This window comes from Artemia franciscana, chromosome 11, assembly GCF_032884065.1.
Source record: "Artemia franciscana chromosome 11, ASM3288406v1, whole genome shotgun sequence".
Lineage (NCBI taxonomy): Eukaryota > Metazoa > Arthropoda > Branchiopoda > Anostraca > Artemiidae > Artemia > Artemia franciscana.
In genome coordinates, this window is record NC_088873.1 from 41,645,456 (window position 1) to 41,669,963 (window position 24,508).

A 24,508-nucleotide genomic window follows, 5' to 3' on the forward strand; every position below is an offset into this window, starting at 1 on the left:
GGCATACCGTAGCAGTAACCACTAATTTGAGTTAATGATTTCAAAGATTTTTGGGTAGCAGAAGAGAACGTCAAATATTATGTTCGGAGAGAGGGGTAAGGCTTTCTAAAATTTTGTTTCCTAAATATCGCCGTCTTAAGTTAAGTAACCGCTCTTAACGTTTCATACGAAAGCTATGTAGTTGACAACCCTGCAAAAAATTTCAGTCTTTTCATAAATAGCCTGTAAACACATTTGCCCTACTGATAGATACCTTCTGTCCAGACTTGGAGTGGAGATACTCTAGTTGAAATTATGACTTAACAATCTTCTCATATAGATATTTGGTATCTGTCTAATGGAAGTTTCTTCACCTTTCCTATCAAGACAACAAACAGTGTTTTGAATAGGTCTATTTGCTCCAAATCTAGCCTAGGCTGCCCACAACTTTTTGTGATAGTTTGGAGTATTTCAGGATTAAAACTTCAAGATTAGCCAATGTTAAGTAAATGAAAAAATGGGAAATAGATGTTGTACTCATGAAAAGCAAAGATTACCCCACAATGGAGGTAAGCAGAATTTATTAAGGACCTAAGGTTGCATAAACTAGGCTATTTCTGCAGTATAATTGGACTATATTTCTTAATTTATCCTTTACTGTTGTAAATGGTAGAAGACTATAAGAATATTAAAGGTCTAGGCCTATCTATGGATTAAGCTTGTAAAAAACAATTTGACAGTAAAAGATAATTTGAAGTGACATCAACTCAATCTGCAAGTAGATAAAAATTGAGAATCTAGAGTTTTATGGTTTGATAATTATATAAAAGATTCCATTACTGAGGCAGAGAGATGCTGAGTTCAATAGGCAACTCTGCCTTTTAATGTTCTTTCTAAATTTAATAAGCTAGGCTAATTGATTCAATTGAAAATCCAATTTGAAGCCCTTGAATAGACCCTGTAGTAACACACAGCTCCTTATTTTTGGCACAAAAAATTGGTTTAGAAAAGTAGCTTAGTCAAAACATTCAAAACAGTTACAATCCAATTCTTTCTAAAGGTAAACCTAGCCTAGAGAGTAGCAGCTTTGCAGAAAGAGATAAGGTAAAAAAAAATTCTCCAATTGACCAAAATTATGTCAAACTAAGACCCTTACATCTTGTTACCAAAGAGAAACTAGCCTAGTAAAAATTGTAAAAAGGACCTATCAGAGAAAAGCTATAAATTGAGCTATCTTTCAATGTGCTTAAGCCTTTCCGGGCTGAGTTATGATAGAGCTAAAAAATAATCAATTTTCAGGTTTTAGCCTTAAATGAACTCACATATGATAAGTTTAAACAAAACATCTGTTTCATTCATTCTGGACTTACAGTCATCACTCCAATTGGCATTTTCTATTGTTCAAGTCACAAATCTATATACTGATCTGATATAGGAATTTATTTTTACTGACAATACAAAGGAGGAGAAATATAAAATAGTCATTGGGTATGAAAGGTTTTGAAACAGTTTCTCTTCTGCACCAGACACGGTGATACCTGTCACTTTGAACACTAGATTCAAGCAGAGCAGAGCTGGCATGGCTTTTATCAGGCAATGCCTCTGGCCAATGCTGTATGCTGTCATTACTAACAATATCATACAGCTTTGGTTTAAAAAGCTTTTGTCTTTTCTGAGCATTAGAATGATTAGTGCTATTGAAAAGAATAACACTGCTGCAGCTAAGGTAGGAAATGAAGTTAGCAGCAGGTTTTTTTATCAGATCAGGAGTTAAGTAGGGTTGTGCTCTATCCCCTTGTGTATGGATCATTTTGATGGACACTGTCTTAAGGAGCACAAGAATGACAATGGGAGAATACAGAATCAAATGGCAAGGAAAAACTTTCCTAGAGTTAGTAATGATTTAAGTATCCTAGATGAAAGTGTGAGCAAAATGAATACACTTTTAGATGTTTTGTCAGCTCAGGGTGCTTGAAGGGTTTGAAAATTAATGTTAAGAAAAGACAACACTTGGGAATAGAAAGATGGATCAGGTGGACAGCTTTATATACCTTGGTAGTTTTATAAGTAAAGACAGTGAGAGCAGTGTAGGTGTTGAAAAAAGAAAAGCCAAGGCTCAGGGTGTTTTTCTCAGTTGAAACCAGGCTGACTGATCTTATTTCAAACAGTAGGTTGTACAAAAAATATGGTTCAATCCTGCTTTCTAGGGCTATAATGAGAGAAAGGTTGAGATGACAAAGGCACATTCTGCAGATGAAGAATGATAGATTGCCAAATTTTGTACAACCTACTGTTTGAAATAAGATCAGTCACCCCAGTACCCAGAACAATCCATATCCAATTACTCTGGAAAACATCTAGCAAAACTTCATCTGCTTTTGTAGTGCCCATGCTTCAGAACCATATTTGACCACTGTCATCACTGTAGCTTCCTTTATTCTAATCTTGGTTTGCAGACTTATCTTCCTATTCTTTCAAATGTTTTTCAACTGAGAAAAACACCCTGAGCCTTGGCTATTCTTTTTTCAACATCTACACAGCTCCCACTGTCTTTACTTATAAAACTACCAAGGTAAGCAAAGCTGTCCATCTGATCAATCTTTTTGCTACCAAGTGTCATCTTTTCTTAACATTAATTTTCAGACCCTTCTAGCACCCTGAACTTACAAAATGTCTAAAAGTGCATTCATTTTGCTCACACTTTCATCTAGGATGCTTAAATCATTATCAAGTCTAGGAAAGTTTTTTCTCACCATTTGATTCTGTGTTCTCCCATTGTCATTCTTGTGCTCCTTAAGACAGTGTCCATCAAAATGATCCATATACAAGGGGATAGAATGCAACCCTGCTTAATTCCTGATTTAATAAAAAACCAGCTGCTAACTTCATTTCCTACCTTAGCTGCAGTGGTGTTATTCTTGTACATAGCACTAATTGTTCTAATGTATTTGTCTTGTATACCATCCTTGGTATACAATACTATCCTTGTATGATAAGGCCTCCACTAAAGGTCTCCTATCAATAGAATTGAACACTTGCTCATAATCTATAAAACTGAGTTATCAAGGTGCTTGATAACTCAGAAACTTCTCAATTATTAATGTAACAGTGAAAATTTGCTCAACATATCCTCTACCCTTTCCAAAAGTGCACTGTTTTCTTATAACTTAGTCTACAGCATTTCTCAGTCTAAAAAGTATCATATTACTAAGTGATTTGCTACCTATAAAGGCCAGGCTAATTCCTTGATAATTACCACACTCATTCTTGTCACCTTTCTTATACATTGGTTTAATTAGGGTTTTCCTACAATCACTAGGTACTTCCCCTTTTTCAAAAATCATAATCTTTAGTAACTTACTTCTAACCTCAGAGCCACCATATTTAAGAAACTCATTTACCATACTATCATCACCTGGGACCTTATTATTTTTCTATCCCTTTAGTACTGTTGCTAATTCTTCCTTACAAAACAAATCTTCCTTCAAATCCAAGGTATCACAAACTTTTCATTTTCTGCTGTATCTTTTCCTGCAACTTTATCTTGGTTTAGCACATTCTCAAAAAGTTCTAATTCTGCCCATCTCTCTTTAACTCTTTCATTATCCCTAATTGTGGCCCCATTCCTATCTTCAAGTGGGACAAGTCCAGATTGACTGCTCTCTCTCAATTTATTGACATACCAATACAATATTTTACTAAAATATAACAGTTCAAAATAGGGATGAAATCTTTTAATTGACAGTGAAACAAATATAAATTTTTTTAAATGTAATTTTTGAACACATATACAGTGTCCATCATCAGCAGTAAAACTGAAAGACATTAGTAAAAACAAACAAAATTTATACATTATAAACTAATTACATATAGTTTATTACTCTTATTTTTTTCAATGCAATAGTGGAAACACATCTTCTTGACCTTTGTGGTTCTGGTTCATTAGATTTATCTGACATATCAGGTGGACAGTGGTCAAAGCTCTTAGAGGCAATGAGATTTACTTTATTTGACCTCATTAAATTGTCATAAATTGAATTCAATCCAAATTCACCTGTATCTCTGTTTATGAAACTTGAATAATTTTTTTTATTTGATTGTTATATTGATTATATTGATAGCCACCTGCTGCCAACAAGCCTCTTGGGGTTTTCTTAGCAGGTGCAGCAAAACGTTTTGTATACATGTTTTTGAAATAAATTAATTTAATCTAAATCTAAGATTGATAATTTTTTGTTTGATTGAACACCTAATAAGTTCAGTTCGAATTGTCTGAATTTGTGAGTCAAAATGTTGGTACAATAGTTATTTTTAACACAATGATATTTCAAGTTCCAATTTCATATTCTTTAAATCATTGAAATTATTCTGAAATCAGGAAAAGCAATGGTCCAGAAACCAGTGTAGGACCAACACATCATCTCAAGTCTACATTGAAGTACTTAAGCCTGTTTAGAATCAGACAGCCAACAATCCTTGGGGACCTCCAGTGTGAATGGAGGCTTTGTGCAATCCTGGGCCCATCTTGGTCACAACTTGGTTTTCAGCACTTGTAATGCTTTTCTATCAACAAGAGTCAAAATCCTGCATAGTCAATCTCAAGCCTATTGAGTCTAGCTCATTATATATTCATGCATTACAAATTCTGAATTGCATCTTGCAGACAAAGGTGCAGTTGCTTGTACTCACACTATATGAAAAACTTATGGTTTGTTCTGATTCTACTGTTCTTCTAGATATTTTAATCCTACTTTGTCTCTGAAACATTATTTTTATTTCTCCTTATTTTTATGAGATATCTTTGTTTTGTTTATCCTTATTTATGTTTATCTTCCTTTATGATTTCTGTTTTTATATTAGTCTTGAGGGACAAACCACAGAAAACATATCTTTGAATCTGCAATCATGACAGTTGGAATCTGTAAAATAAATACCACATAGATCATGTAATTAAGGAATGGTTATTGAAGATGGAGTGATTTTTATCAATAACAATACCAAAAAAAGGGATTTTTCATCTTTCTAGGGGCAAATAAATCCTTGCCTCCCCAATTGCTACATCTGCTCATGAAAATAAACTTGTATGCTTTTGAAAAATTAACATCTTTCACAAATCCAAGTAAAAACTCACCAGTGAATTATGCACACTCTTATCTTTGTCGTTTTGTTTTTAGTTACTCCTGTACGCCAAGATGGATGGGCAGCACAGACACCCAGCCAAACCAGAGCTAATTTCTATCAGTTAGAACAGCTGGATAAGAGAGCTAAGAAGGCACTAATGCATCAACATGCTGATATTATTAGAACCCCTCATTCTCAAGGTAAGGCAACTAAGATATTATTTTAGTTCCTCATTCTCAGGGTAAGACAGCTCAGGTATTATTAGAACTCCTCATTATCAGGATAAGGCAGCTCAGGTGCTATTAGAACTCCTTATTCTCAGGGTAATGTAGCTCAGATATTATTAGAACTCCTCATTATCAGGATAAGGCAGCTCAGATACTATAAGAACTCTTCATTCTCAGGGTAAAGCATCTTGGATATTATTAGAATTCCTCACTCTTAGGGTAAGGCAGCTCAGGTATTATTAGAACTCCTCATTCAGATGTTATTAGAACTTCTTATTCTCTGGTTAAAGTAGCTCAGATATTATTAGAACTCCTCATTATCAGGTAAGGCAGCTCAGGTGCTATTAGAACTCCTTATTCTCAGGGTAATGTAGCTCAGATATTATTAGAACTCCTCATTATCAGGATAAGGCAGCTCAGATACTGTAAGTACTCTTCATTCTCAGGGTAAAGCAGCTTGGATATTATTAGAACTCCTCACTCTCAGGGTAAGGCAGCTCAGGTATTATTAGAACTCCTCATTCAGATGTTATTAGAACTTCTTATTCTCTGGTTAAAGTAGCTCAGATATTATTAGAACTCCTCATTATCAGGTAAGGCAGCTCAAGTGCTATTAGAACTCCTTATTCTCAGGGTAATGTAGCTCAGATATTATTAGAACTCCTCATTATTAGGATAAGGCAGCTCAGATACTGTAAGTACTCTTCATTCTCAGGGTAAAGCAGCTTGGATATTATTAGAACTCCTCACTCTCAGGGTAAGGCAGCTCAGGTATTATTAGAACTCCTCATTCAGATGTTATTAGAACTTCTTATTCTCTGGTTAAAGTAGCTCAGGTATTATTAGAATGCCTCATTCTCAGGTTATGACAGCTTAGATATTATTAGAACTACTTTGTTATAAGGATAAGACAGCTGAGATATTATTAGAACTCCTTGTTATCAGGATAAGCCAGCTCAAATATTATTAGTGCTCCTCATTCTTAGGGCAAGACACCTCAGATAATATTACAACTTTTCATTCTCTGGGTTAGGTAACTCAGATATTATTAAAGCTCCTCATTCTCAAGGCAAGGCAGCTCAGTATTTCTGATGTCTTTACAATTATTTTAGAAATTTATTTAGTCAGGTTCTTTGTATCCTACTTTTCATATATCTTATATTATGTAACTTTGTTTGTCTGAGAATGATGTAGTTTATGTTAGAGATTCTCAATTATTTAGTATTTTTAAGGTTACTAATGTGAATTGTTTAGTCTAAAAGGTATTGAAGAGAAATAATTAATGTTACTTATTTGTGTTAGTTGTAACAAATCAGTAAGAAGCTATGAAAGCTTCACACATTAAATCCAATTGACTGAAAAATAAGAAGTCAAAAACTAGATTTATATCTAAGTGACAATCTTTTTATGTGATCAGAAATTATGAAGAGCAGCTTAAAAATCAAGGAAGAAAAAAAAAAAACGAAAATGGTGCTAAATGGAAATTTTAAAAAAACAAGAACAAATATTTTGGACTTACCAAGTCCAAATAAGAAACTATTAAAAAATCCTTAATGCAGAAATTACAACGACATAAAAGTTGAATAAAATTTAGAATTGAGCTAAGCTAACTTTTTGATTAGTCTATCAGTATCAAACATCAAAAACCCCCATAAGCTTGTAGAAGCTACTTTTGATAAGTGTATTTATCTTAACTAAAGAGAATAATGCTACAAATGGCTTTGAATCATTAAAAAAATGAAAGGAGATAAAAAAAAGATTTGAACAGTTAATCCTAGAAAAAAAGAAGAAGATGTGGTTAAGAAACACCAATGATAAAAACAACAAAATTGCAGAAAATGAAGCATCAAGTCATAGAATCAAGTACAAAAAGTACTAAAAAGAGACAAATTGCATGGTAGTGGTAGGAAAATTCTCAAGATTTTTGTCACTGGGAGGGGGGGTGCATAAGGGGGCTGAAGTCTAAAAAGTGCAGCTAAAAAAATGGTAGTTAATGATGGTGAACACCTCAGTGGAACCATCTATTTTTCTTTTAAAATATTAGAAAGTGGAAAATCAACATTAGGTCTTTGCTCAGTCCCTGGACCCAGAAACTAATTTTTGGCATTAGGATTAGGGGTTTAATGAGCTTCAGTTTAATGTGCAGTTTGATTAATCCATCTATATAGTAGAATAACTTCGAAGACCACACTGCCTTTCCATGACAAAAGTAAAACAGTTCAAAATAGGGATGATACCTTTTTATTGACTGTGAATAGATACAAAATTATTTAACTGGATATTTCGAACACATATACAGTATTCATCATCAGTTGAGTATATGGGGATAATGTGACCAAGGAAAACTACTTAATCCATCTATTGCAGTCAATTGCTAGATTACCAAGTGACTGTCAAGATTTGATAAGTCTATTTCTGGACTTTGATCAGCTCTCTCATCCAAAGCACATTTTGATTAGATAGGGGTACAATTTATTCCCCTCTCCCCTCTAAAGTGTGATCAAATCATATATAAAAAAGCATATGACCATATAATGGATCTAAACCTTTTTCATGGTTATGCTTTAGCCATTTGTTAGTGAACCCATCTACTGCAGTCAAATAACACATATCTTAGTAAATTAGAAATGTCTCAGCCAATAAAAAAACGTGATTTTGTCATCAATGAATAAACATGCATTATTTAGTAAAGTTTGTTTGTTGTTTAAACTTAGTTTTTCCAGTGTCTAATGTTGTGTTTTATGCCTCAAAGCTTTTTTTTGTACAAAGGGTGTTTTTTAAGTAAGGTCCATTTGAACATAAGTACACAACAAAAGGTTATTTCAAAAAGTAAATTCATTTTCAGAAAGTACATACTTTACTCTATTTTTCGGCATACTTGCCAAGTTTTTTCAAACATTTATCATACCCCTCAACCATTTTTAAAGTAACCTCTTCATTAAAACTTGTCACCTGCTTCGATAACCAAGAGTTTACTACCGTTTTTACGTCGTCGTAATCATTGTTACGGTCGCCACAGAGGTGGCAGCCAGTTGAACTGGAGACGAAACATTAGTTTCACATATCATGCCCAAATCAAGGCAACTGAACATGGAATGGAAACAGACATTCTCCCCTGTAAAATTGAAGGCCAACTAGACTCTATTCCAGCGCAAAATCACGGCATTGGTGTTTTGGAATAATGTGCATGGTGTTTTGTTGTTCAACTATGAGGAACCATTATCAATGCAGAAGCATACTGCCGAACCATCAGAAAGCTCTGCAGAGCTTTAAAAAAAAACCTGGCATGCTGACAAAGGGAATTGCTCTTCTTCATGACAATGTAAGACCTCACAATGCAGGTCACAAACACAATTTATATGACGGTAGTGGCTGGGACGTTTTACACCACCCAACCTACAGTCCTGATCTTGTTCCGAGTGATTACTATCCGTTTCTCCACCTCAAGCAACACCCCATTGGCAACTGTTACAATAATGACAAAGCAAAAATGGTAGTGAATTCTTGGCTATTGGAGGAGGGGGCAAGTTTTTATGGAGAGTTTACTTTAGAATTAGTTTAGAGGTATGATAAGTGTTTGATCAAACTTGGAAACTATGCCATTAAATAGAGTAGTTAGTACTTTCTGAAAATAAATCTACTTTTTTGGGATAATCTTTAGTTGTGCACTTCTCTTCAAACGGACCTTACTTAAAAAACACCTCTTGTATATTATTTTTTTTTGCCCTAATACTTGCAACTGTAAGTTTCGAACTAATTAGGGACAAAAATTTGCCCCAATTCTTGAACTCCAAAACCTCAAGACCAGAGCCTCCTGGTAAAATCCAAATTGAACAGGATTAAACAGGTTAATGATGAATTTGAAACCAGTCGTTTAGATATTATATTGGACTATTTTAGCCTAAATTTGAAAAAAAGAGTATGTTCTGTACTTTCTATGCATTTTGTCAAGGTATTAGTTTTTATCATGTTTTGATTTGCAATGCCTTCCTATCTATTTGTAACAAGAAATTTTAATTAGACTAAATGAGACTCAGCAGGCCCTCAGACACTAGGCAGGTGACCTATTCGTAAATCCTGCCCTGATGCTAGGCATATAACATTAATACCGATGCTTTTCATTCCTAGTAGGACTGTGCAGCATGTTGAATTATGATTTAAATATCAGGAGTTCTGCTTATAACAGTCCTAGCTATTACTAATTTTGGCCAAAGTTGAAAATTGGGAAGGGGCAGGAAAAAAAACAATAAAATTGCCCAGCCCTAGATTTTCCAAATTACATTCCCTCCCCTACATTTTAAGAATTGACGCCCCATTATGGCAGATAAAATCAAACGAAAATATAAGAATAATGGGAAGAATTCTGATTAAGACAGTAAAAAAAATAATAGTTATAAAAACCTAAATGTTTTGGCTTCATGTCTGGAAGTATTTATGAGTGGAAAAACAAAAACAAGGAAAATTAAACTGTACTGCTAAAACAGACAAGAAAGTAACATCATGTGATGGAAAGTGGCAAACAACAAATGAAAAGGACAAAATGAAAGAAACTCATTCCCAGAAACTATAGCTTTTGTTTTGTAAAAGTTCTAGACAAAACCCAGTGTAATGACAAAATTACTACACAAAGGCAAACAGATTGTGGTAGGGTGTAATGTTGTTTAGGTCTAATTCTAGTAATACAAAGTGGTCGTTTTGATTCTAGTAATACAAAGTGGTCGTTTTGTTTGCCCATCTTGAGCTTGATTTATGGTAAATAAATTTAAGCTTTTAGAAAAATTTGCGATTTCTGTAGTTTGTATTCTTTCCTATGTAAGGTAAGTGACGGAATAATTGTAGGTCAATGAGCATAAAAAAACCTGTCAGACAACAGACATAAAAAAGGGGAAAAAACCTAAGCTTATACTCTCTAGTAAGGCAATAAGAAAAGATATTTGCCCCCTTCCCTGAAGCACAAGCTTATAAGTTCCCTTACAAGCCCTCCCCCTCCTTAAAAAGGAAAACTTCCTATAAGTTTTAACTTGATCTGCAGGCATGAGACAAATGCTCTCTTGAGACAAAGTGTAGTCATGTTCTTTTGAATCGTTGGGCAAAATTCAGTCATGTGACGAAAATATTAGTTTAAGCTACCTGTCTCATGACCTCACGTGATTGGCTTGGTGTTAAGGACACCTACCAATTAAATATAATTATAGGTCAATGAGTATATAAAAACCTTACCACCTATGAGACAACAGACAAAAAAAAAACTAACCTCTTTGTAAACCTCTTTTATAAGGCAATGAGAAAAAAAGTTTTTCCCTTCCCTGAAACACAAGTTTAAGTTCTCTTGCACCCCCCCCCTCCCCGAAAAAGACAGAAACTTCCTAGAAGTTTTAACTTGTCCCCCAGTCATGAGACAAAATGCTCTCCTGACACAAAATACAGTCATGCAATAAACAAAAACAGATTGTAAAAGCACTCCAGAAAAATATTAGTTTAAGCTAACCGTTGCGTATTCTCACGTGATTGGCTAGGTGTTAAGGAAACCTACAAATTATATAAAGTAAGACGTTGATGTAGAATATAAATGTTTAACTGTTATAGAAATTAAATTCAGCAGCCTATGTTTCTTTTTAGGTTCTACGTTTGCTGATGAGGCACGATTAATGATGTCAACATTTGATTCTAATCGTAAGTACTGAACTGTAACAGTTTGTCTCTTCAAGCATATAATTCAAATGTCTAGGTCCGAAGACCTGAAATAATGCAATCATAAGCAAAGCACAAGCAATACATAACAGCCAGCCTAAGCAAGTGTACAAGCAATATATAACAGCACACATACACAAAATGCAAGCAAACAAGTAAGTAATACTACATCTCCTTTCTTTTCGGAAGAGCTTGTCAATTATAGGTTTATTCTTGATCGTGGCTTGGTGACCACTCCTTGTAGTAACAGAACTTATGAGACTGTTGTTGACTCTGGCCACGGAAGGCAGGGAGACCGCATGTTTTCCTGGGCTATGATGACCGGCGATCCTGGCATGCTAGCTTGGCGAAAGTGCACGTCCTCTGTCTGGGGTAAGTCCAGTGAGTGATACTCTGAATTGTTTTACTTATGAGCTGTCAGTGTTTGAATCAGAATGAAACTCTTCTCATATGTAGTTACGACTTTCGAGTGCTTTCTATTCAGACGGTTTTGTCTGTTTGCTTTTATTTTTACTACATACTATCAAACTATATCTGCTTCTTGGATGACTGTTGCAGGTTGCCAGGTTTGATTGTCACATCATGTCACGACTTGTACTTGTACACGAACCTATTAACCTATTTGCAGTAGACTTAAGCTTTTGGTATGCTGATCTTAGTAATGTTTCTGTCTTTCCCTTTCTTTATTACTTCTGGACGTGAATTACTGCAAAAGTACGACTTTTGGTGACAAGTGCTCAATTTTGCAGGGCACTAGAGATCTCAAGTTTCTAATCATTAGCGATGGACTGGATACGATAGACCATCGACTGGTGTGTTGCAATGCTCATTGAGAGCTAGCTCTAGGTCAGTTTTCGATTTTTTGTTTTCATGGTCATGCCATTAGCAATACCAACTGTTTTCTCAGCAAGGCCGTGGGACTGAGAATGGTCTGGGCTAGAGGTGTTGTGTTGTTTTCTCCTCTGTCTCATGAAATCCTTGTACGTTTCTGAAGTGGATTGTGGGCCATTATCAGACGTAAAAATCAAGGGTATCCTCTATTTAGAGAATTTAAATATTAGCTTCTGGATTATGAGTTTTGTGTAATTATTAGTTCTCATCTCATCAGCTTCAAAAAATCAACGGTAACAATCCACTATGATCATCTAGTATCTTCCATATATATAAAACATATCAATGCCAACATGCTCCCAAGGGTAGCTAGAAATATCATGATGAAGCAATGGTTTTCTTCCATATGCTGTCAAATAAGTGCAGCACACATCATACTTCTCGGCAAAATCTTTTATTGTCGGACTCTTTTTTGGCCAGAAAGTGACACATCTGGCTCTGCTTTTCGTCTTCTCGATACCAAGGTGTGCAGTGTGAATGTTGTTCAATGCAGTGATTGGCATGGTGTATGGGATGACAAGTTGGTCAAATTTCATGATGATGTTATCAATAACCCTGATATAACTTTTACTGTCCAGAACTCAGCTATGGATGACGGAACTATTGATCTTTTTTTGGGCCAACGTTTTTCTACCATTTTCCACAGAACCCTTAGTTGATGACTCACACTGAAGCCAAGCATAGGAGTAGAGGCTGACTGCACTACAAAAAACTTTATGGGTTGAATATAATTTGCTTTGTAGGTACAGTTGATCCTATGTGTCCCCAGGACGGGAATATTCTGACCACAAAGGCTTTTTAAAATGTGGTTTTAGGGTGGATTACAGGTCTTGGATTCAGTCTTTTCACCGCCTGTCTGGTCATGGTGCTAGCTTGTGCCTCTGTGCCAATCTTGAGTTTCACACTGAACTGGTTGGCAACTCTTAGTTTAGCACATAGCTGGTCATCAGATTTATCCATCATTAGTTGATGGATGAATAGTTCGTCAGTTTGCTGAGCTTCGGTACTAATGAAGTTCACAGTATTTTTGCTACCTCAATAGACACACGAAAATGGTTTTATTTTCTGCATTTACTTCAGATCTTCCCTTTTGCAAGGCACTGGTGATTCTGTGACTACTCTCCGCCACAGAAATTACGGTTTCCCGTTAGGTCACGATTAGGTTTCCACTGTCTATTTTGATTCTTCTTCATGGTATCAACTTCTTTTTTTTACGACTTTATGATTCTGCTGATAATATCTTAAATTGTGCCTGGGCTTTTGTGTAGGTTCTGGCTACTTTGAAAGCATCTGAGAGAGTCCGTTTGGATCTTGACTGCAGTAGTCTTTCACGAATCTTCTGGGATGACGTTCCGAAGACGAGACGACGATCATGGACCATTTTGTAAACAATCGTAGCTCCATATGAACAGTCACACACTAAGATTTTCAGTTCAGTTTCACTCAAGGGTCCATCAAACATCAGATCAGCATGACTGTTGGATCTGATCCAAGCCTTTTTTAGATTGTCCGATTCCCAGTTCAGCTCAGGATAGGAGACAGTGGTATCCATTTTCTACTCTGACACCATATAACAATTTGTGTCTTCAAGCATGTTCTTCAAAAATCCAGGTCACAAAACCTGGAATAATGCAACAATTGAGAGAGGTTAAAAAAAATTAATTTAGGGGTGGATTAATTTCTCGTATTTTTTTTTCAATGAAAATACCAAAAAAGGCCTTTATCAATGAAAATGGCCTTCTAAAAAGGTGTTTTTGAAATTGGAGGGGAGATGCCCTCTTCTGCCTCATTCGATTGACTTAATTGAAAGCAAAAAAAAAATCTCAAAGAGAAAGACCTAAACATTTGAGGGGAAAGTTTCAAACAGTCTAAATTTGTGAATCAAAGTAACTATAATTGCAAACAAGGGACTGGTGACATTGTCTCTGTAGGGTGTAAAAATTAATAATCGAGAATGCCAGGATAAATTCAAAATTTCTTTTTACTCGTTCTGCTATTTTAAACTCGAAATTACCAAAAGCTGTGATTTATTATCTAAAACACGATATAAATATCGGCTGCCCACCTTCCACTGCCCTTGAAGGCAATGAAACTTTTGTATAAAAAACTTTTTCGGAAAACAAAATTAGGGGTCTCTGTGAATTGGTGTGTTTTGTTTGTATTAATAGGTTATCTTGCAGGCTTTTTGATGAGTCTTTTTCCAGCATTGTAATGTTTCAGTGACGGAAAAAAGAAAGAAAAAACTAGTCTTAGATAAGATAAATTCAGGAAATATAAGATTAAGGTTAAAACCGAAATATATTCTAAGAATATATAAAAATACTTTTTGAGAAAAGAACCAAAACTCATTACCAGTGGACAAAAATAAAAGTTACAAATAAAAGAGCACAAATGACACAAAAATGAATAAAACTACACAAAGGGGAAAGACAGAAATAAAAGGGTACATACGTTATTTCTAATTTGACCTTATAAACTGGGTTATTATAATGCTCAATGTGGAATTTGTCGTAAATTTTTGTGTGTGTCTGGTTTTACAAAATAGCCTCTAGTTTTCTCGTGGGACATATCGATTCTATTGAGAGGGGTTTTCTCTGTTATGATGACCTGAAAATATATTTTTGTTTTTGTTGGTTTAACTTTGCACCATTGCCAATGCAGAGACATAGATCCCTTTGTCTACCCATCAAAGTCTAATTCAAGTTTGTTCAGAAAATATTCACTGGGCGGTAAAAAAGTAAAATAAAAGTGTCTCGAGCTGTACCTGTCGGGCAACTTTGCGCAAATGGTTGAATTTAATTTTCTGAAAAAGAAACACGAGACTTAACTAGTTTAGTTTCAATAGAACTTTCAATTTAACTTAGGAATATATTCAGCAGCGTCAGTTCTTGGAAATTTATGGAAGGGGGGACAAGGTATATTTTTCAAAATCTAGGGGGCAGTTTTTTATACCCCAAATACCCCAAAAAAGTATTTTCAAAATGGTGGGTGGAGGGGAAGTTCCCCCTCCATTCGACAACCCCTGGATCTAGTCCTCTTTTCCTAAATACCATCTAGAAAATATCCCGGAAATAGACTGTTGCATCCAATCTGGAATATTCGTTATCATGATTCATTATTCGATATTCATTATTCGAATATGCATCAATATTCGTTATCATGATTTGAATTTAATTTTCTGAAAAAGAAACACGAGACTTTACTAGTTTAGTTTCAATAGAACTTTCAATTTAACTTAGAAATATAGTTAGCAGTGTCAATTCTTGGAAATTTAGGGAAGGGGGACAAGATATATTTTTCAAAATCTAGGGGGGGGGGGGTTTCTATGAAAATACTAAAAAAGGCATTTTTAATGAAAATACTCCAAAAATGTATTTTCAAAATGGTAGGTGAAGGGGGAGTTCCCCCTCTATTTGGCAAGCCCTGGATCTAGTCCTCTTTGCTTAAATACCAGCTAAAAAATATCCTGGAAATGAACTATTGCAACCAATCGGGAATGTTCGTTATCATGATTCATTGGACAACTGAATCGATCATCAAATCCTGGTTGACATCATGGATTTGCATAACAAGAAAAGGAACGTTCCATATTTCGGTTTTAACATGTTTTGGGTTTAATATGCTATTTCAGTGTTGACAAGGTTAGGAAATATGTTTTCTGTCTGTGGGTTCAATCTTGCAACATTGTCAATGCAGAAAAAAAAATTTACCCCTTTGTCTACCCGTTAAAGTCTGTAATCCAAAATTACTTACAGAAGAGTCATTGGCAGATTACCTCCTTTTGGTGCGTTGATAATTTTCTGGTGAATATTATACATATACAGAGATTTGTACTGGAATAAACACGAAAAAGAAAGAAAGTAATCCATTAAACCGAATATAGAACAGATTTTAAAAGAATAAAGGCTTTAAAAAAACCTGGAACTGTGTTTAAATGTGCTAAGTATATATTGCTAGTCAACTATGTGTTCAGATTAAAAGAACATGGTAGACTAGTAAAAAAAAAAACAAGTTAAAAAAAGACTAGTAAAAAACATAGCAAAAAAGACTTGTAAAAAAAAATAGGTAAAAAATATTTAACTACTAAAATTGTTAAATGTGTGGCTAAGGATTGTGTAAATAACTTTAGTTAGCTTATAATACGTTTAATAAACAGATTTATGCAGTCAAGGAAAAAACGCTAAGGTTTTTTGCAAGGAAACATGTTAAACTTTAGTTTTTTTTTCTTATTTACTAAACTAGCTATCCCTTTGCATTGCTGCGATTTCAAAAGCAGCAAATTTTGTGAAGACCTCCCTGGGAAATACTGCCTCCAGGCAAATTCTCCCTGCGACCCCCCCCCCTTGTGTTTTAATACCGATCATGTTTTAAATTTAAAAATATTTGACAGATCCCACCGTGGACAATCCCTCCCACAAGATCCCATCCCACCTCTTAGGAAAGCTCTCTGTAATAATTCTCTTCCCCCCATACGATTCCCCTTCATTGGGGAATCGAGGACATAATTGTAAACACGATAATGCACTGACTCAACAAACACGAACACAGATCTTTTTTAAACGTCCTGCTTTCAAGCTTAATTTCGTTTTCAAATTTAAAAATACTTAAGCAATTCCCCCCCCCTCCCGTGGACAATCCCTCCCACAAGGTCCCCTCTCTCCTCCTAGGAAAGCTCTCTGTAATAATCATCAACCCCCCACCCCCTAGGCAATTCCCCTTCATTGGGAAATCGAGGACATAATTGGAAACACACGATATTCCACTGAATCAACAAACACGAACACCGATCTGTTTTAAACGTCATGCTTTCCTCAATAGTTAATCCCAGCCAGACTGAGTAAAGTTGTCCATTGCCCTGCATTTATATAAATTACCTAATTAATTTATTTTGTTTACATACGTAGTGCTGAAAAACATATACAAATCAAATTTATCATGGAAAATAGTGTGTTAGATGACAGAATTAAAATTAATTAACCTGGTAATTGAATACTCAGAAAATATGATCAGGTGCAGATGGATCTGTCAAGTATTTGTCTTCAGGGGTCTCGAATTTAAGTAGTAGATAACTTCGAAGACCACACTGCCTTTCCATGACGAAAGTAAAACAGTTCAAAATAGGGATGATACCTTTTTATTCACAGTGAAATATAAAATTATTTAACTGGATATTTCGAATACGTATACATTACTGCTGATGATGAACACTGTATATGTGTTCGAAATATCCAGTTAAATAATTTTATATTTCACTGTCAATAAAAAGGTATCATCCCTATTTTGAACTGTTTTACTTTCGGAATTTAAGTAGCACGAAGAATATGAAGAAGGCTTTGGGGGGGATTTTATACCTAAAACCTTTAACTTCTTAGATTTTCTTGGCAATTAATATGTAATCTAGTATTACATACTGGACAGACGGACAGACACATATTCGATTTTATATAGGAATAATTTCTTAGACTATGTTGCCTTTCCATTTAGACCGTGCAACACGGATCTAAAAACACAACAGAAGAAGCTTCTAATTAAGCCATTGAACTTTGAAACGAAAAAAAAAAAATTACATGAACATTAATAAATGTCAGAATATTTGTATACCTTTTGTTGTTTTATCCATTCCTTATATCGTTTTCTAGTGTATATTAATTTGATTAATCTAGTTTTGTTTTTCATTTTCCCTTTGTTCTTACGGTAAGACCTTGAGATGTGAGGCTGAAATATTTGAATGGTTGTTTCTTTCCATTTCATGTCATGTTGTACTGTGGCCTTGTTCAAATTTTGGATAAACAGCTGAATTACAAATTAGGGAATTACTACGTGATTTTTGAAAGGAACGCATATCAAGTTTCCCGTGAAAATTTCGTATCCTACCGCGTGGAAATTTACATCTTGTTTTCTCTTAAATCACTCATTTTTTTTCATTTCACTTTCATCTCCTTTCTGTTTATTGATTAATTCAGTTTCAAAAATTGGTTATTTATTGGAACTTTTTCTTTCAGTTCATCCTCAGAATATGAAGTCAGTTGGGAAAATTGTGATAGCTCTCTATTCATATTCAGCTAGAGAAAGCACAGACATGAGTTTTGAAAAAGGGAACAAACTAGAAATTTTAGATGACAGGTAATGTTTTTGTTTTACCACTGTAAATAGACATATTACAGTTCAGCATTGTCATTACTGTTGCTTTTGTTAGCCAATCTTGGTTGGTCAAATGCTTGTTTTGTTTGACAATCCATATTGGGTAAAGCGAAAAGCAGTTCATCCCTGAATGGGGCAGGGTGATATCACAAGTAAGAATGTAAAGGAAATCGGAACTTCAATGGAGGGTATAGAGAGCGAAGCTTAAATAGATTTGGGATGGAGAAGGAGAGTTCACGCAGCTGTGTCGACCTCATTTGGCTTGGTGCTGCAGTGAGTTGTTTGTAGTAGCAGTAGTCCCTCTTTCATCACGGTCATTACTCGTCACATAGTTTTTATTATTGTGACCGAGTGCATTTGTTAATGCTTTGTTTGAAAAAGTGATCAATGTTAATAGCTGGAATAACCTGCTTTCAAGGTTCCGTTCTTACGGAATTTCTAGTGCTGGAAAAAATTGTGTTTGTAGCCTTTGTATTTAAAATACCACTTTTCTTGGTATTTCCTCTGTTAATAAATCATAGCAATCTCTGTGCTTACACTTTTTTGTAACAGATTTTGGTGACCAAAGACGATTTTTATGGGCTTGTAACAATTTTTTTTGTAACAATTTTCTTTTTTGTAAGAAATTTTCGTGACTAAAGACGATTTTTGTGAATTTGCAACAAATTTTTTTTGTAACAAATTTTTGTGACAAAAGACGATTTTAATGGATTTGTAACAAATTTTATTATTTTTTTGTAACGAAGTTTTGTGACCAAAGACGATTTTTATGGATTTGTAACTCTTTTTTTTTTTACAATTTTTTTGTAACAAATTTCCGTGAACAAAGACGATTTTATGACCCAAAACTTCAAAACAATAGATCTTCAATGAAATTGCAGTTGATATGGTTTGTGAAAAAGCACAAAGAACCATTTCAACTAACTTCACACTTGATATTCACTGGGTGCTATGCTACTCAACACCCCTCAGAATTTTTACAAAAAAAAAAAAAAAACAGAATTGTTAACTACCTGCAACAAAGTGGTTATATAATCTGAAAAATTAACCAGTGATGTCATTTGACAAACAATGATAGCTCTTTTCATAAAATGCTCTCGTCAATCGCTCCAAGTTTCGTCTTCCTCTACTTTAATCACATTTTTCGTCTAAGAAAAATGTGCTTTGATGATTATTCCTTGTCGGGATATAACGACTTACGAATGATGGATCCATTTATAATTTAGATTTGATTTATATACCCGCTGGAATGGTCTCTACTTTTTCTCTGTTCTTTCTTCTTCTTTTTGGCAGATTGTTTTTTTTTTATTTGGCTTATTTGTGTCTGAAGATATTTGTGTTAGTTTGTGCTTGTTTCCAGTTATCTATGTATTAAGCTGACATATCAAGCTCTGCTCTCCGTTGGCTAGAGTTGTAATTTTGTTATCACTATATTAAGTACTAGGGAACCAAGTTTTGTTCGGCGAAAAGGAAGACATTTTTTTTTCTCTTTAAGAAACGAATTTAATTTAATTTATATTATTCGCTGTAGAGAGTAAAACCATTAGGGTATTGGATGCCTGAGAGTGAGTTTTTGTAATGTGAAAAAGTTTTTCATTCATGTGAAAAAGTTTTACCAAATTTAATTAAGGCTGTTAGTGAATTTTCCCAAAGTTGTAACTTATATAAACCGCTTTTTTCACACCGGAAAACAAATAAATATCTTATTACAAATAATGTTGTTAAATAATAATTAAATATTTGGTCCCCTTGTATACAAATTATTGTTGCAATTTTTCTGCCGCAATGCATAGTATTTAATATGAAACGATTAAGAATCAGAGACTCACTCTCACTTACAACTATCAAATGGGAATGTCTTTCTATAAATGTTCGGAATCAACTCATGCGTCAGCAAACAAGTTGGGTAATGAAACTCCTTCTACTTTTGCTCAAGGCTTTCAACCTTCAGAGGGATACTAATTTCAGTCAGCAGACGATTTAGGAAAAATATTAAGAGGGCTGGGGGCGGAACGAATTTCTTTGAAGTCGTGACCTATCTAAAAAAGTCGTATGTTTTCCCAGTAAATTAACTTGCTTTTAGTGCTGAAATGGGATTTGCCTCCTGGCCGTGTGAATGGTTTTCTTATGTTCAGCAATTGATGTTTTCAAAGCTTTTAGTCGTATAAGCTTAAATTAAGATACCAGAGGGAACGTGGCAACTCTCTTAATTGAACGATTTGTGGAAAAGTTCGTAAAAATTGACAGTATATTACATTTACTGTGACCTCCTGTTAGATATTAATGAATTTGTGGATGTGTCCAGGTCGTGTTTTTAAGCCCAAATTTTTCCGATTCCCCTTTTTTTCGTATTGACCAGTCTTGGGGAGATTTCTACGCACATGTGAAAAATCTGCGACAGTTCATGAAGACCGGTTGTATTCTTGACTATCGTCAATGTGTATTAATGCTTATGCATTTGGATAATTTTAAATACTCTTTTCCGCTTAGAAAGCTGTGTCCCACTCAAAGAGACCCTTCGTTTAGTTTGTTTGATTCAATAAATGTAAAATTCATATTCCAATAAAGTCCCTTTCAGGCAAGGAACTGTAAAAATTAGATTCGATATTTCAAACTTCGGCTAGAAAGAGGAGAATCTTTTTTCAACATATTTTTCAGGCATCTTTGTGTAAAGTCTAAACTTTTAATTCGAGCGGTCTAATTTGTAGATCATTATTAAATTTGGATGCATTACTCTACTCATTAAAAAATCAGTTTATTTTATTGTCTTTTTTGAATGGAGGTTTCGAAAAATATAGAAAAAGTTTAAATTTCTGAAAATATTAGAGAAATATAAACACTCCGAGATTTCTTGGAATCTAATCCCAAAGGACCAGATGGTTTTAGACCATCCAAATTTTGCTTATTTAGCTTATTTTGGCTAATTTTCCACCCATGTTTCTTTTATTTATCACCCGCTACCATCAAACAGGACGAGGGTTCGAATCCCAGTGTACCCAGTTATTTGGTTTGGGACGGGGGTCAGTGGCGTGACTGTGAGCTCATTCAGAGGCGACCCAGCTCTAATTGGGTACCTGGAGAAATCTGGGAAAGGTAATCAGGAAGGGTGTGCGAAAGCACAGGATGGTTGGCCCCCAACCCCCGTTGCACTTCCTGGCTGAAGGGCAAAGAAACGGTAATCAGTACCGCCGGTAGGGCCTGTAAAGTCCAATGCCGTATTCTTTACCTTTTTTACCTACCATCAAAAGCTGTAAAACAGCACATATAGGTCTTATTTTCCGAATTTATATCCGACATGTTCGAATTATATCCGACGAAGTTATGTTATATAACTTATTTTTAGTTCAGGGAGATGCGTATGCTTTCTTCTCAGTTAGAGATCTTATCCCAATTCCACAGAAAAGCTACCTTGCCTCTCAATGCTGCTCCTTCTAATCTTTAACGGTTCCTGCTACTTTTTGCAAGCTTTTTGAATGGATTTTGATTAATCATCTGAATACCGCTGAATATCATCTGAATATAGTTATATCTATATATATAAAAATAAGTTGTCTGTGTGTGGATCTGTGGATGGATCAGGTGACGTCATGTTTGTTCGCATATGACGTCTGAATTATTTCACACTAATACAAAAGAAGAAAAAAACTAAAAAAGGTAAAAACTACAAAAGAAAACTAAAAAGAAAAAAAAAACTAAAAAAGCTAAAAAACTAAAAAAACTAAAAAAAGGTAAAAATCTAATAACTAAAAAAAAACTGAAAAAAATAAAAAAAGGCAAAAACTACAAAAAAAATAAAAACTAATAAAAAAACTAAAAAAGCTAAAAAACTAAAAAAACTAAAAAAAAAACTAAAAAAAGGTAAAAAACTAAATCTATATATATAAAAATAAGTTGTTTGTGTGTGGATCTGTGGATGGATCAGGTGACGTCATGTTTGTTCGCATATGACGTCTGAATTATTTCACACTAATACAAAAGAAGAAAAAAACTAAAAAAGGTAAAAACTACAAAAAAAAACTAAAAAGAAAAAAAACTAAAAAAGCTAAAAAACTAAAAAAAAAACTAAAAAAAGGTAAAAACTACAAAAAAAATAAAAACTAATAAAAAAACTAAAAAAGCTAAAAAACTAAAAAAACTAAAAAAAACTAAAAAAAGGTAAAAAACTAAAAAAAACTAAAAACTAAAAAAGAAAAAAAAACTAAAAAAAGGAAAAAACTGAAAAATAAAAGAGAAAAAGAAAACTAAAAAAATATGAATAAATATATATAAAAATAAGTTGTTTGTGGGTTATGTCTGTCTGTCTGTCTGTCGAGTGACGTCGTGTTTGTCCGCATATGATGTCTGAATTATTTCACACTAATACAAAAGAAGAAAAAAAACTAAAAAAGGTAAAAACTACAAAAAAAAACTAAAAAAGCTAAAAAACTAAAAAAAAACTAAAAAAAGGTAAAAAACTAAAAACTAAAAAAAACTGAAAAAACTAAAAAAAGGCAAAAACTAAAAAAAACTAAAAACTAAAAAAACTAAAAAACTAAAAAAACTAAAAAAAGGTAAAAAACAAAAAAAAACTAAAAACTAAAAAAGAAAAAACTAAAAAAAAAGGAAAAAAACTGAAAAATAAGAGAAAAAGAAAACTAAAAAAATATTAATAAATATAAAAAATATAAATATAAATATAATATAAATTAGCAATCAACAAAGCACCGAGACACAAATGACGACCGGGACACAGGGAGTATAAATGACGACCAGGACATAAGTAAAAAAAAAAACTAAAAAAACTAAAAAAATGGTAAAAACTACAAAAAAACTAAAAACTAATAAAAAAACTAAAAAATCTAAAAATCTAAATAAACTAAAAAAGAAAAAAAAGAAAAAAGGAAAAAAATAAAGGAGAAAAACAAAACCAAAAAACGAATGTATATACAGACCGGGACACCGGGATACAAATGACGACCGGGACACAGGGAATATAAATGACGACCGGGACACAGGGACACAACTACAATGGGGACGCCGGGGGGCACAGGGGGATATAAATGACGACCGGGACACCGGGACACAAGGAATATAAATGACGCCCGGGACACTCAAAGAGAAATCACAGACTGGAACACCGGGACACAAATGACGACCGGGACACAGGGCATATAAATGACGACCGGGACACAGGGACATAACTACAAAGGGGACGCCGGGGTGCACAGGGGGATATATAAATGACGATGGCGACTCAGGGAATGGTCGATTAGCAATCACCATCAACAAAGCTCAAGGGCAATCATTAGAATCATGAGGTATAGATCTGAATACGGATTGTTTTCCCATGGACCATTATATGTTGCATGTTCAAGAGTCGGTAAACCTGACAATCTATTTATATGCACAGACAATGGGACAGCAAAGAATGTTGTATATTCGCAAGTTTTACGTAGTTAAAAACATATATATATATATATATATATATATATATATATATATATATATATATATATATATATATATATATATATATATATATATATATATATATATATATATATATATCTATATTCACAGGTGGGACATAGGGACACAACTACAATGGCGCGTAACTAATATGGCGCGTAACTAATATGGCGCGTAACGACTTACGCGCGCGGGGGGGCTTGGGGGGGGCGCGAAGCGCCCCCACCAACTAGGTGTTGGGGTGGCGCGAAGCGCCACCCCAACAGCTAGTAAAATATAAATATATCTGACGAATATATCCGATGAATTATGTCCGTCTTATATCTGAATTTAGCTAATTTTGCTTACTTAGCTTATTTTGGCTGATTTTCCCCCCATCTTTCTTTAATTTACTGCCTGCTAGTATCAAAAACTGTATACCAGCATGTGTAGGCCTTCTTCATTAAAAGTTTAATTCGTGATTTTCCTATTTTTCATGATAGATAAGGCTGTGTAAGCTTCCATTTATCCAATTCTAATAATCAAGATTATTTTTACTGTCCTGGTACTTAAAAAATAAGTATTCAAATTTGAAAATTAAAAATTGTCTTTCTTTCTTTTAGTGATGCTGACTGGTGGAAGGCAAGGAATCTTCTGAATGGCTTGGAAGGATATATACCAAGGAATTTCGTTGCTGAAGAAAAAACTATTGACATGTTTGAGTAAGTACTTAGTATGTGTTTTATAGTGTAGAAGAGTGGTTATAAAAACTATTTTATGGTAGTACAACGCCATCTAAAACTAAATTTTATTTAAAGTAATGTATCGCGATCAGTTAATGTTTTTTTGATTGGCGCAGTGGGTTTGAACTCAGCTTTGCTTACTAGGCTCAGAGATCAAACCCGGCTGCAGTAGCACACTGCAGGGCCAACACAATGACAGGGCCAATGCCACAATGCAGGGCCAAGTAGTCAAGAAGGGTTATTAATCCGATACAACACAATTCATTGTTTATAGATAACAATGCTAAT

General features: G+C 34.3%; 1 protein-coding gene across 1 annotated transcript in view; it reads left to right on the top strand.

Moving 5' to 3' along the window:
- The first annotated feature begins 201 nt into the window (after positions 1-201).
- LOC136033238 (tyrosine-protein kinase Src64B-like) overlaps positions 202-24,508 on the top strand; it is a 48,114-nt gene continuing 23,807 nt past the window's right edge. Inside the window, exons 1-5 of the mRNA XM_065713952.1 lie at positions 202-548; positions 5,154-5,300; positions 10,947-11,000; positions 17,912-18,032; positions 24,101-24,199. Coding sequence (XP_065570024.1) covers positions 497-548; positions 5,154-5,300; positions 10,947-11,000; positions 17,912-18,032; positions 24,101-24,199 — 473 coding nt within the window. The 5' untranslated portion in view covers positions 202-496. The remainder of the gene's footprint in view (positions 549-5,153; positions 5,301-10,946; positions 11,001-17,911; positions 18,033-24,100; positions 24,200-24,508) is intronic.